This window comes from Giraffa tippelskirchi, chromosome 4 (genome assembly GCF_054371585.1).
Source record: "Giraffa tippelskirchi isolate mGirTip1 chromosome 4, T2T-mGirTip1v1.2.pri, whole genome shotgun sequence".
NCBI classification, from domain to species: Eukaryota; Metazoa; Chordata; class Mammalia; order Artiodactyla; family Giraffidae; genus Giraffa; species Giraffa tippelskirchi.
In genome coordinates, this window is record NC_137278.1 from 188,865,342 (window position 1) to 188,878,732 (window position 13,391).

Genomic DNA, 13,391 nt, shown 5'->3' on the forward strand with positions numbered 1-13,391 from the left:
ATGTTTTTGCTAGTGCTGCTTTTATTCAACCATGATATTTTTCTTACCAAACTGCCCTGGAACAAACTTTTGAAATCCCATCTAAAAACTGCTCTTCCCAGGAAACATCCTTAAGTATACACTTCCTCATCTGTAGTCTCTTTGTAGCCTCAGTTGACACATCTCTATTACTTATCTGATTCGTATCGTCTACGGATTTTTAGGGCCTTAGGAGTAGGATGTGTAACTTACACAGCTTACACGTTTTTATAGTCTTCACGGTGATAAACACAGTGATTAGCATGTAGAAGTGCTACAGTATAAATTTATGGAACCTGATGAGTAATCTGGTAGTGCCTAAGGGTACAGGAATCCATTTCAAAGGTTGGGTCATCTTAATTTGTTACAGTCAGTCTATGAGAAGTGGGAGGGTAACTAGGTAGCATGATATCTGATGTGATCATCAAACTGTACAAACATAAATATGTTTTCTTTTCATTGAATAAGTTTTCTTAGCACTTTGCTCTCATCTACCCTCTTCTCCTATTTCATTCTTTAGAGGGTGTTTTAACACTGCGGGCAAAACCTCCACCTCCTGATGCATTTATTGACTGTTTCCAAAAGTTTAAACATGGATTTAACCTTCTGGTAAGTGAAATTTATTTAAGTACGATTAGAAGCAACAATCCTTCCGATCAGAGTCTAGCCAGGATGTACCCGATCATATTAAGAGATTAAACTGTTATTGTAGATTTTTTTGTATGTGTTTTTATTTTCCTTTAATTAGAGTAGCAGATTGCAAAACTTGTACATCTAAGAGACTTGATCAAAAAAGGATGACTCTAATTTTTAAAATGAAATTCTCCTAATCTAATTCAGTGCTTGCTAATTAAGATTCCAAAGGTGAAACTAGTAAGAAAACCTCTTCTTTTGAGTCTGTGTTAAACCTTTTTGAATGTCTGTCTTTGGCCTGATTACATTGTGATAATGTGTTTGCCTGCTTTTTTAATCTTACAGGCCAAATTGAAATCTCACATCCAGAATCCTAGTGCTGCAGATTTGGTTCATTTTTTATTTACTCCATTAAATATGGTAAGATTTTGTTAGTTTCAGAAAGTAATTATTCTTAGCATTTTTTAAACCTCACATATCTGTCTAGATTATTTAGTTTTTCTTCATTGCTTTGCTTGGGTACTATTTCTTTTGGCATCTGTTGTGGACATTGATGATGTGAAATTTGAAAGCTTAAAAGAAGAACTAAAGAGCTTCTTGATGAAAGTGAAAGAGGAGAGTGAAAAAGTTGGCTTAAAACTCAACATTCAGAAAACTAAGATCATGGCATCCAGTCCCATCACTTCATGGCAAATAGATGGGGAAACAGTGGAAACTGGCTGACTTTATTTTTGGGGCTCTAAAATCACTGAAGATGGTGACTGCAGCCATGAAATTAAAAGACGCTTACTACTTGGAAGGAAAGTTATGACCAACCTAGACAGCATATTAAAAAGCAGAGACATTACTTTGCCAACAAAGGTCCATTAGGCAAGGCTATGGTTTTTCCAGTAGTCATGTATAGATGTGAGAGTTGGACTATAAAGAAAGCTGAGTGCTGAAGAATTGGTGCTTTTGAACTGTGGTGTTGGAGAAGACTCTTGAGAGTCCCTTGGACTGCAAGGAGATCCAACCAGTCCATCCTAAAGGAAATTAGTCTTGAATGTTCATTGGAAGGACTGATGTTGAAGCTGAAACTCCAGTACTTTGTCCACCTGATGCAAAGAGCTGACTCATTGGAAAAGACCCTGATGCTGGGAAAGATTGAGGGCAGGAGAAGAAGGGGACGACAGAGGATGAGATGGTTGGAAGGTATCACCAACTCAATGGACATGAGTTTGGGTAAACTCCGGGAGTTGGTGATGGACAGGGAGGCCTGGCATGCTGTGGTTCATGGGGTTGCAAAGAGTCGGACACGACTGAGCGACTGAACTGAACTGAAAAGAAACTTAGAAATTACCTAGTCCAAACACTTAATTTATAGCTGAGAAAACTGATGTCTTTGACAGAACTAAGAAAATGAGAAAAAATAAAGATTTATTGAATGCCAGTGTTTCAGTATATACTAGTATACAACGTAAATGGCTTGAACAATATAGAAAGTTTTGTTTCTCTCAAAACAGGCTAGGCATGAGGAGTCCAATGCTGACCGATAGCTTTGCTCTATGAAGTTACCCAGAGAGCCAGATTTCTTTCAGTGAGATGTTCTTCTATCTCCTGAGCTGCGTCTGATTCAATCACTTGTTCATTCATTCATTTATTTAGCAAATATTAACTGAGAGCCTGCTACATGCTTGGCATTATTAGTAGCTCATCAAAAACACACATGAATTCTTTTTTTAACCTTTTTATTTTGTATTGGAATACAGCCGATTAACAATGTTGTGATGGTTTCAAGTGGACAGCAAAGGGGCTCAGTCATACCCACATGTGTATCCATTCTCCCCCAAACTCCCCTCCCATCCAGGCTGCCACATAACATTGAGCAGGGGTCCCTGTGCTATACAGCATGTCCTTGTTGTTATTCATTTTAAATATAGCAGTGTGTACATATCCATCCCAAACGACCTAACTATCCTTTCTTCCTTCTCTTCCCTCCTGGCAGCCATACATTCTTTCTCTAAGTTTGTGAGTCTGTTTCTATTTTGTAAATAAGTTCATTTGTATCGTGTCCTTTTAGATTCCACATTTAAGGGATGTAATACAATATTTCTTCTTCTTTGACTTCACTCAGAATGATAGTCTGTAGGTCCATCCATGTTGTTGCAAATGGCATTCGTTCATTCTTATTAATGGTTAAGTAATATTCCATTGTATATGTATACCACATCTTTTTTATTCATTCCTCTGTAAGTGGATGTTTAGGTTGCTTCTATATCTTGGCTGTTGTAAACAATGCTTCAATGAACATTGGATACATATATCCTTTTGGACCATAAGACACATAAATTCTTATTGAACTTACGTTGTGCTATGGAGTGACAGCCAATAATCTGAAAAATGTATAAATAATTCACTCAAAATAAATGCTATTTGGAAAAATACAGAGAAGGAGACAGGGAGTGCCGTGTACGTGTGTGTGTGTGTGTGTTGTGAAGTATTACACTTTTTGGAATAGGGTTGTTTAAGGGAACAACTCACTGAAAAGGTATCATTTGAGGAAATGAAGTAAGGAATGAGTCATGTGGATTTCTGAAGGAAGAGACTTCCAGAAAAAAAACAACTAATGTTGATGCTCCGAGATGGTTAACATGTAAATCCTATTCTTGGAAGAAATAGGTATTGTCACTTGAATGGAATAAGAGGGAACTCAGCTAGAGGGAGAGGAGGTCAGCAAAGAGGAGGACATATCCTACGGGTCTTCACAGGTGATTGTGAAACCTTTGACACTTTTGGAGGGTTTTCCACAGAAATGGGTTGCTTTGGCTGCAGTGTTTAGAAATTTGAGGGAGGAAGAGACTGAGGTGGCCCTGGAAATAATCCTGATGGGAGATTATGTAGTTGCGACCAAGTAACATTGGAGGTGGTGAGAAGTGTGATTCTCGTTATTAAACAGAAGCAACAGGAGTTGCTGGCAGATTGTAAGTGTTGTGTAAGAGTCCAAGATGTCTCCACAGTTCTGGCTGGTTACTGAGATGGGGAAGACTGTGAGTAAAATGGGTTTTTGGCAGGAGGTAAGGAATTTTCTTTAGACACTGTCAAAACTGAGTTATGTCCAGATGGAGAAATTTGAATTGGTAGTTGAATGTATAAATCTGGGGTTCAATGGAGAAATCAGGCTAGAGTTATAACTGTGAAGATCCGCTGCATACAAGGCCATGAAATTGGATGATGCCACCAAGGAAATGATGATAAATAAAAAAGAAGAAGGGGTGATGGAGCCTTGGGTAGTTTCAGTGATAAGAGAGTGAGAAGAATAAGCAAAAAAGTGAGAATAAGCAGGAAATCAAGAGAAGAAAAACAGAAGTATCAGGGTAGGTATTCTAGAAGCCAAATGAAGAAAATGTTCGCAAGAGGAGGAATTGAGATACTCAGACTAGGCATTTCTAATGTGGAAGCTGACTTATCTCCGTGTCCTTGTAACAGCCATACAATGGCAAAGAAAAATAACTTTAAGAAGGTGACTGAGCTTAAACAGTTACTGGCGTTACCCAAATGATGTGAACTTACTCATATGGCCACGACTAACACCAGAGGCATGGCATCTCCATTGGAGCAGCTATGAGTCCATCCAAAATGTAGGGACTTCTCTTTTTAGAAGGAAGAAGGAGAGAATGGATACTAGGGGATAGTTAGCAGTCTTTGAAGGCCCATACATGCCAGGTAAAGTGATGTGTTCTTAACACAGGTTTTCCTGCAGAAAACTCCCCGTCTTGTATTTTTGTAAAAAGTATATTTTTACGTAAGGTTTAATTTTTGAAGCTAACAAAATGGTGCATTGGAAACAGTCACTTTATGAAGAAGCTGGATATTTCCATGATTTTATCCAGCAAAAGGTTGTACCACTTGTGTCGTAGGCCAGGATCCAAGATACACATTTTCATCTTCTCGATTTTCCATACCCAGGTATGGTCTTTTCTTATATGTTTAATGAAATAGGTACAGTAATATACTTTCCTTCCCATTTTCTCTTTCTTATATTTACAAACTATGTAATAGTGGGTTTTCCAAGCTAACATGTACCACTGTCTTGTCCTCCTGGACAGCTAAGAAAATTGGCTGAAATAATATTTGAGGGCACAAAGAAAAGCACTGGGATTTAAGAAAAGCAACAGAAAGCAGATGCAACAGTTGTTAGCTTTTCATACAGACAGATCCCAAAAGAGACTGGGCTACAAATCGCTCTTTTCTAAGATACAATATAAGACCACACATTTGATGTCATTCTTATTTTTGTGGGGAGGGCAAGTGAGGGAGCCACAGCAAGAAGACAGAATCTCTCTCTTTTAAATACCTCTAGAAGGACATTTAGAGCATATGAAGACCATGGCCACTGAGTTCTTCAATCTTTATAAAAAATGGAGCAAATTCAAGCATTTCTCATAGGTTTTGCTTGAATATCAGAAAAAATGAGAAAAAGAATCCAGGTAACAAAAAGGAATACACCTCATTCTTCTTTCCCCAGTAACTAGGCAAGACTTGAAGTAGGATATGAAATGAATACTGCTTTACAAACATAGGAAAGTAAGTAACCTTATCAACATGAATTTCAGAACTGGGTGATAAGCAAGATGGAAGATGAAAGTTCAAGGCTACATCAATAATTTATGAATGTGTCCCTATGTTGTTGCTATAAATAGAGCATCTGATTTCTACTTGCCTAGTTATTATTGAATAATTCTTGCTTTTTAAGCAGTTTTAAAAATTGGATCAAGGCTTTCCATATGCAAAGAAACTGATTCTAGCTCATTAACAAAATTTTTATTCTTTACTCTTCAACACATTTGAAACTATCTTAGTTTGAGTGTTAGGAAGTATTGTTTAGAAAGCGGTTTTTGCCACCTCCTTTCATTCCGTTCACAGTCTTGCACAGATCATAAGTAGGCATCTAGACATTACACAGAATAGAACTATAAAATAATGGGACTGGTTTCCCTAACATACAAAAATTAGTCTTTGTAATCAGGCTATGCATCTGAAAACACTGATTTATTTTATACCTTCATTCAGTGTGCTGCCTCCTGAGTCACAGACATTTTATTTAGACAAGAGAAATGGATAGGTACATTTATTCAGTGCCTGCTACCAGCCAGACAAAATTTTCTGGTTTTAAACCTTGTGAGTTACCATGTATACAATAGATAGCTAGTGGGGAACTAGCTGTATGGCGCAGAGAGCTCAGCCCAGTGCTCTGTGGTGACCTAGAGGGGTGGGATGGGGGGTGGGGGTGGGAGGGAGGCTAGAAGGGAGGAAATATATGTATACATATTCACTTTGTTGTATAGCAGAAACTATCATAACACTGTAAAGCAATTATACTCCAATTTAAACAAAGACATTTGATTAAACCATAAGACCTCGTGGGCACCTCCCTGTGTCCTCAGCATCTCCATGCAAGCATACCCACAGCACATACGTGTGCACACATGCCTACTTACATTGTTAAGAGGGGACTATGGTCCATGCCTTTTATTTACTTTCTTTGTTCCCTTCCCTGTTCCCACTGTTAAACCAAAGATTTTAGTGTTTCTTTACTTACCTACTTACTTTCCCTCTTAGTCATTGCTGTCTGTTTATTAGAGGTTCTAGGGCTTGGAAGTTTAAAAAACCCCATGCCAGGCTGTCATGGTAGGTTTTGTTCTCAAATAAGAGTCTGCCTACCTCCCTTATCCTTCATCTTTTCTTTCATGTATCCTCATTCACTCCCCTAACCTGTGTCTTCTGCAGTTCAAAGTCAGATAAACTTTGGTCCATGTTCTCAAGGGAGGAGAACTGAAAAATAAGGTCCATGTTACAGTGAAATGTGTGACTGATATGCATGCTTGCGGACCTCAGGGTGCATCAGAGTTACACTGTGGGGTTAGGAAGGGCTTCTCAGAAGAGGTGGGACCCGAGCAGAGTTCTAAAATGATGAGGAAAGGACATCTGGGGGTGCTGGGAACCAGCATGTGCAGAGACACAGACATAAAACAGCGTGGCAGGCTCAGCACACCAGGATGACTGGAGAGAAATTGACTCTTGGTCTGGTGCCATTTAAAAAAAGATGCCTTTATTCTTGTGCCATATCTCCGGGAAGGTGAGATTTTTATAAAAGGGCTCTGGTTTCTGCTCTAGGAGATTACCATTCTTTAGCCAGGAAACAGCCCCTTAGAAGTAACATTGGAGCAGATTTCAGACATCTACTTATCATCATTTTGCTTATCAGAGAGTTGCACCTGTTTATTTGCATTTGCTAATCATGAAGTTATCTATTTTATATCAGGGCATTTCCTTGAATTAAATTCTGGGAAGCAATACCGTAGATTCAGAGGACGATTTCTCCTTCTCTCACCTTGCCCTATGGATCCCTTTATTTTTGTATGTCTTTATAGGCACAGTTATAGACTGTTAACTCAAGCCTTGTTTCTCCCTAGCATATTCATTTCAAGAACTGTATTTCTCAAGTTTGGCATAATAGATTTTCCAGTAAAGGTGTGTATATATATATATATATATATATATATATGTATATATATATATATATATATATTAAAAGGCAGCAATAGTTAAACCATCTGTCTAAGAATTCTCTGGGTAACCATGAATATTTTCCAGGGAATTTACAGTCATGTGAAGCCAATAGACAGATTCTGTGAAAACTGTTAAACTATTAACTTTTCATTTTAAATTATTAGTCACCATTGGGCTGGGCAGATTGATCTAAATCAAGATTTAATTGGAATGTATAAAGACAACTTGTTTTTTTCAATCTACACATTTTGAAAATGTACATATAATCATCATCTTCTTGCTAAAAAGTGATTTGTTGCCACATTAGGTGGTGCAGGCAACAGGAGGTCCTGAGCTGGCCGGATCAGTGCTCAGCCCCCTACTGACGAAGGACACCATTGATTTCTTAAATTACACGGTCAGTGCTGATGAGAGGCAGCTGTGGATGTCACTGGGAGACTCTTGGATGAAAACCAGGTAAACATACATATGTGTTTAGCATTGAATACCTACAATAACTTTTTTAAAGCACAGCACATTTAGGGCTTCCCAGTTGACTCAGATGGTAAAGAATCCGCCTGCCATGCGGGAGACATGGGTTTGGTCCCTGGGTTGGGAAGATGCCCCGGAGAAGCGAACGGCTACCCACTCCAGTGTTCTGGCCTGGAGAATTCCATGGACAGAGGAGTTTGGTGGGCTACAGTCCATGGGGTCGCACAGAGTCAGACAGGACTAAATGACTAAGGACAGCACACCTATAATAACTTTTAAGTGTTGCTTATTTAGTACACAAATCTAGTGAGATATTTCATTAAAACCTTCTATGTTTGAAGGAGTAGATGTTGTAGATAAGAAGACCTAAATTCTTAAAAAGCTGGAGGCCTGGTGGAGAAGACAGACGTGTAAGGCATGATGAGTCCTAGGAGACACTCATTAAAACTGTCACTTGGCAAGATGGAGCCATCAGGAAGACGGTTTGGAGAGGAAAGCAGTTAGCTTTCAAAGAAGCCACATGTTAGTCATGTTCAGTCATGTCCGACTCTTCACGATCCCATGGACTGTGTAGCCCACCAGGCTCCTCTGTCCATGCAATTCTCCAGGAAAGAATACTGGAGTGGATTGCCATTCCCTTCTCCAGGGGATCTTCCATAGAAGGGCTGGCATTTAAAACCGTCAGATGATAACACCAGTAGGTACATGTGTATAATCATATGTGTACATATAGTGTTTGCTAGGCACTCTACCATGCACTTTACATAGGTCTCTGTATTATGCATATTTTACAGATGAGGAAACTGAGGCAAAGAGAGATTAAGTAATTTTCCCAAAGCCATACAACTCATAAATGGCAGAGCTAGGCTGCGAACCTAGGCAGTCTGGCCCCAGAGTAGATGTTCATAGTTATTTTGCTTAGGTGCCTTTCAGCAGGCTTAGTAGGATTTCCACAGACATGTAGCAGGGAAAGGGCCTGTCCAGCTGAGAGAGTAGCATGAGTGAAGGCATGAAGCAAGCAGTCAACAGAAATGGAATATGAATGTAGAAGGAGTATAGACTTTGGGTTGTAGAGGATTGTGGAGAACAGGGAGTGGAAGAATGGTGGTGAATGAGGTGTACAGAGATAAGCAAGGCTGGGCTCTGAAGGCTCCCAGTGCCATGGTGAAGAGAACCAGTAGCTTTGTGAATAGGAGTGTGACACATACACAACCACACCTTTAGAAGGTCAGTCTAGTCATTAAGTCTAGTAATGACGTGGACAAAATTGACCCAAGGCACGAGGACCCTTGAAACAATAATGCAATTGTAGAGGTTGCTTATTAATCAGCATTCCCTGAGATAAGAACTGTGGTGGTGGACATGGAAAAGAGGAGGGAATGATTTTACGATTATCTTTTGTCCGTAAGGTGACTGTGGAAAAGAAATCATTAACAATTGCAGGATTTGAGTTTGCTGGGCCAAGCAAGTTTCAAAAATACTTCTCATTGCATTATATGTGATTAAATAATGTCTTCTCTCTTTATTTATTCCAATCTTTGTGTTAATCTCACTGCATGGAGTAAATCATTCATATGATCACTTGGAAGTTTGTGTTCCTAAGGCTTTTAGGCTAGCCTAAAAGTAATGGACCAATTCATATCTTTTTCTCCTTTTTTCTACTGAAATATATATAAACCATTCCCACTTATATTTTGGACTTTGGCAACTGCTGGTGTTGGAATATGCTTTACACGTGGAGTGGTTTACCAAGCAGAAGATTCTTAAAGAGCACTGCCGTTGCTGCTTTTATATTGAAAATATTATTTAAATTTATTTATGCATATTATTTATATATTAATATAGAATGTATTATATATCTCATACTATGTAAAAACTGGTTAAATAGATTTATTAAATCTATTAGATTTATGTAGATTGTGATTTTATGGTAAGCATAGGTAGAGATCTTTTCATTTTTTTTCATAAACTTTATTCAGTTTATCAGATCTCATAGTACTAAAATAGTCTAGACTTTGTAGTTTCTTTGTCTTGGATCCTACCTCAAAATGAGAAAATTAATGACTACTAGGATAACTACATCAAAAGGAACTCATATTGTTAGCTTTTGACATGAGAAAATGGTCATTTCCTATTCTGATTATTTAGAGTATTAGGAAATGAATATGCTGACTTAAAAACTCATAAAGATAAAAAAGAATCATAAAGGTACATAACAATCTGAATGATAGCTCACTTCATCATAGTAGAAATATAACCTGAAGAATTAAATCATATGTGAAACATAAACAACATATTTTAGCAGAATTTAATAATGTCTCTCCCATTTAGTTGTTTTTGTGGTTCTTAAGTGATTAGGAGCTTGCAGGAATAAATCTTAAGAGTTATTAAATAATGAATGGATCATGACTTTATTACAGATAGACCTCACTTGATTTTACTGATGAAAATCTAGCTGATCCATTTAATATATAAAATCAGTAATCTGCCTCATTTTAGGAGACTTCATAACTTAAAAAGTCATGAGTCTTAAGAATGTTGTCTGCTATTTCTCTTTTGAAAAATATATATCAGAAAGTATCATGGTGATGGGAGGGGAATGAAGATGAAGATCAGAAACTGCTTTAGATACTTGGAGAACCTTATGCACGAAGTACTCATCACACTTCTAGCTTTGCATTCTTTCCTCAAATTGTCAAAGACCTATATCCATGTTAAAAGTTGAGTTGATGGAGCATTAAGGCATTGTAGTGGAAGCAGATCATGAAGTAGAACTCGGCCTTCCTTTCATGTATCACCATTAAATACAAGCGTAAACATGTAAGATTCTCTGTTTGGATGGAAAGAGGGCAGACTAGGTGTGAATTGTTTTTGTTGTTGTTTTTGTTTTTGTGTGTGTGTGGCCAGCCTTACTGAAGGTCATTTTGAGCATAGAAGCATTTCTTAATTTCTTAAGACTGTTCACCTGTCTTAATGTCCTCCCACAGAGCAGAGTGGCCAAAAGAACAGTTTATTCCACCGTACGTCCCTCGGTTCCGCAGTGGTTGGGAGCCCCCGATGCTGAACTTCATGGGATCATCAGTGGAGCCAGATCTCTATCAACTGAATGAGTCTGTGGCAAACGCAGCAGAACATCATCGCAAGCAAGAAACAAAGAGATTATCCACAGAGGTAGTCTTTCAGCATCATCTTTTAAAAAAAAAAAAAACCATTTGTTTACATTTGGCTGAACTGGGTCTTTAATGCTTTGTGCAGACTTTCTCTAGCAGTGGTGCGGGGGCTGCCCTTCATTGCGTTACAGGGGCTTATCACAGTGGCTTCTCTTGTTGTGGAGCACCAGCTTCAGTAGTTGAGGCAGGAGGATTCAATAGTTGTGGCACAGGGGCTTAGTTGCCCTGCTGCACGTGGGATCTTCCCAGACCAAGGATTGAAGTGGTGTCCCCTGCGAATTCTCATCCACTGAGCCACCAGGGACGTCCTTGGCATCATCTTTTGAGGGAGGTGCAGTCATCTGTGCATTCTCATGTAATGCTGATTGTGAGCTCTCACTTTATTGACCTGAAGATTGTTCTCGACTCAGTGACTAGATGTCCTGCCGCTCTCAGTTACCTCTCACCTCGTTGTCATGGTGACAGTTGTTCTGTTTCCCTGGGAAGCCTGAACCCAGCCGGTATCACACCTCACAGCCTGCTGGCTCCCCTCCCTGCCCTTCATGCCAGGGCTCTTGAGCGCTGATGATCCCATCTCTTGGACTCTGTACTTTCTCTCCTTATCAGGAAATTGCCTCGCTGCTGCTGGGCTCATTTTTCCTATGTTTCTCTCCCATAATCAGACCCTTGGACCCAGGACCTCTAAGCCTGTTCCAAGCTGCTCTTTCCTGAATGCCCCATTTCTTTCTTTCTTTTATTTTTTGGCCTCATTCGAAACCTCCCCAAGTCCTATCAGCCTGGCTAGAAGGCCAGAGCTTCTCCTGGACTCGAGTCCAAATGATGACTTATACCACTATTACACCCTGAGGAAATCGTAAAATTTATTGTATCTTTTATGATCTTTGGTAGGCTTTAGACTGTAATTTATTGGGAGAGCAGATTGAGGCATTCAAATTGGGTATGTTATTTCTTCACATTCCTTAAAAATGAGTTTTTCTATGATTCCTCTTGTTATGACAGAAAATTAAACACCATTTAAAGTGGAACAAAATCAAATAGCATGATTGGAACTTGAGGAGTTAGACAAATGAGGTCTAGTTGGAAGGAGAAACAGAAAATCATGGCTAGATCCTCCTCGAAGTCCTGTTCATTTCCTTTATTGAATTCGTTAATTTTCTTAGATCCCTGTGGGTATTTACAGTGTGGCAACTATGATATCAAGGAATGAAATAGCACATCAAAGTAAATCCTCACTTTTAAGGAAAAACATTTATGTAAATTAAATTTCTTAAAATCACTTCTTTGGACAATAGCCATAGTGTTATAAAAGAGTGGTTAAATTCTGAAATTTTACAAATAAAGCGAATATACTACTCTGAAAATAATCTTTTTCTACTCTGTTTTTTTCTCTGGCTGCAGATAATGGTCAGGGTGAATTCTGTAACTGCCTTTCCCTCTAATTGTGTGATTGAAAAGATGACCTAACAGTTCTTGGCCCTGGTTAGCAGGCATATGTCCCTAGCTGTATTTTATAGCTCAGACCTCATCACAATGAATTTTCCCTCCTCATAAAGGGTAACTTTTCTGGAGGAAAAAAAATGTAATCAGTCATGAAATTATGATACACTTGCTGTTGCTATAGTTACAGCCGAGTATTTTCAAATCATAGAAATTTCAAGCTTACAGTCCTCAAATCTTAAGAAAATATATCCATTTAATAATGTATGCCTCAGCAATTCACTTTCGTGAGTTCTCTTTCAATTTGTGCGTTTAAAGAGAGAGTCATGTGTCCTGGCTTCCAGTGTAAAAGTTTGTCTATTCTCAGTGAATAAGTATCTTTAAAAGAGTTATTGAGAATTCTTCCTTGTAATAAGTTATCATTTTCCCGTTGTAAACTATTTTCCATTTTATAGCTTGAGCACTTATTCAGACATTTGAAAAAAAGGAACTGAAAAGCACCTGCTAGCAGTTCTAAGAATTTCATGCCTTAAGATTTTGTTGGAAAAGAGGCTAAAGTAATGGTGATTTAACAATGCATAAAATGGCGATCATCCCCAGAAGAGAGATTTTATTATACTTTAGTGCAACTATAGTAGATGCACTCAGGACAAGACTTGGGTGATTCAGGATCTGGTGATTTTGTTTTGAATTGAAAGGCATAGGTGATGAGGAGTGGCAAATACGGGTGGCGATACTCAGCTTCTTTCCTTCCTCAAAACCAGCGGCTGCCTGAACTATGCTGTGCAGTCATCACAGTTAGTCAGTTGTCATCATTTCTCTCCTCCCTGATAATATTCCCAGTTATTCTCAAAACCAGTGATCTCATCCTGTCTGGCCGCACTGTCATGTTAGAGCCAGGCAGAAGGTGTGGGTGGTTCTTCAACTCTTCCCTTTATATTAGCGTTTAATAAAAATGGCCTGATCATCTAGTGCCTGTGCTCGCTCCTATGGAAATGATAAACTGAATTAAATTAAGCTATTTGTTCTTTATTTTATTTTTTACTTACAGTTTCGTAGACGTGTAATTGACAAATAAAAATATAAGCTTTTTAAAGTCTATATCATTGTGAT

At 38.6% G+C, this 13,391-nt stretch overlaps 1 protein-coding gene across 11 annotated transcripts in view; it reads left to right on the forward strand.

Moving 5' to 3' along the window:
* Positions 1 to 13,391, forward strand: part of EPS8 (EGFR pathway substrate 8, signaling adaptor) — a 194,127-nt gene that overhangs the window by 150,200 nt on the left and 30,536 nt on the right. For all 11 annotated transcript variants that reach the window (XM_081589150.1, XM_081589143.1, XM_081589144.1 and 8 more), the window contains 4 exons: positions 539 to 627; positions 997 to 1,071; positions 7,508 to 7,656; positions 10,659 to 10,842. In XM_081589150.1, the coding sequence (XP_081445276.1) occupies positions 539 to 627; positions 997 to 1,071; positions 7,508 to 7,656; positions 10,659 to 10,842 (497 nt within the window). The remainder of the gene's footprint in view (positions 1 to 538; positions 628 to 996; positions 1,072 to 7,507; positions 7,657 to 10,658; positions 10,843 to 13,391) is intronic.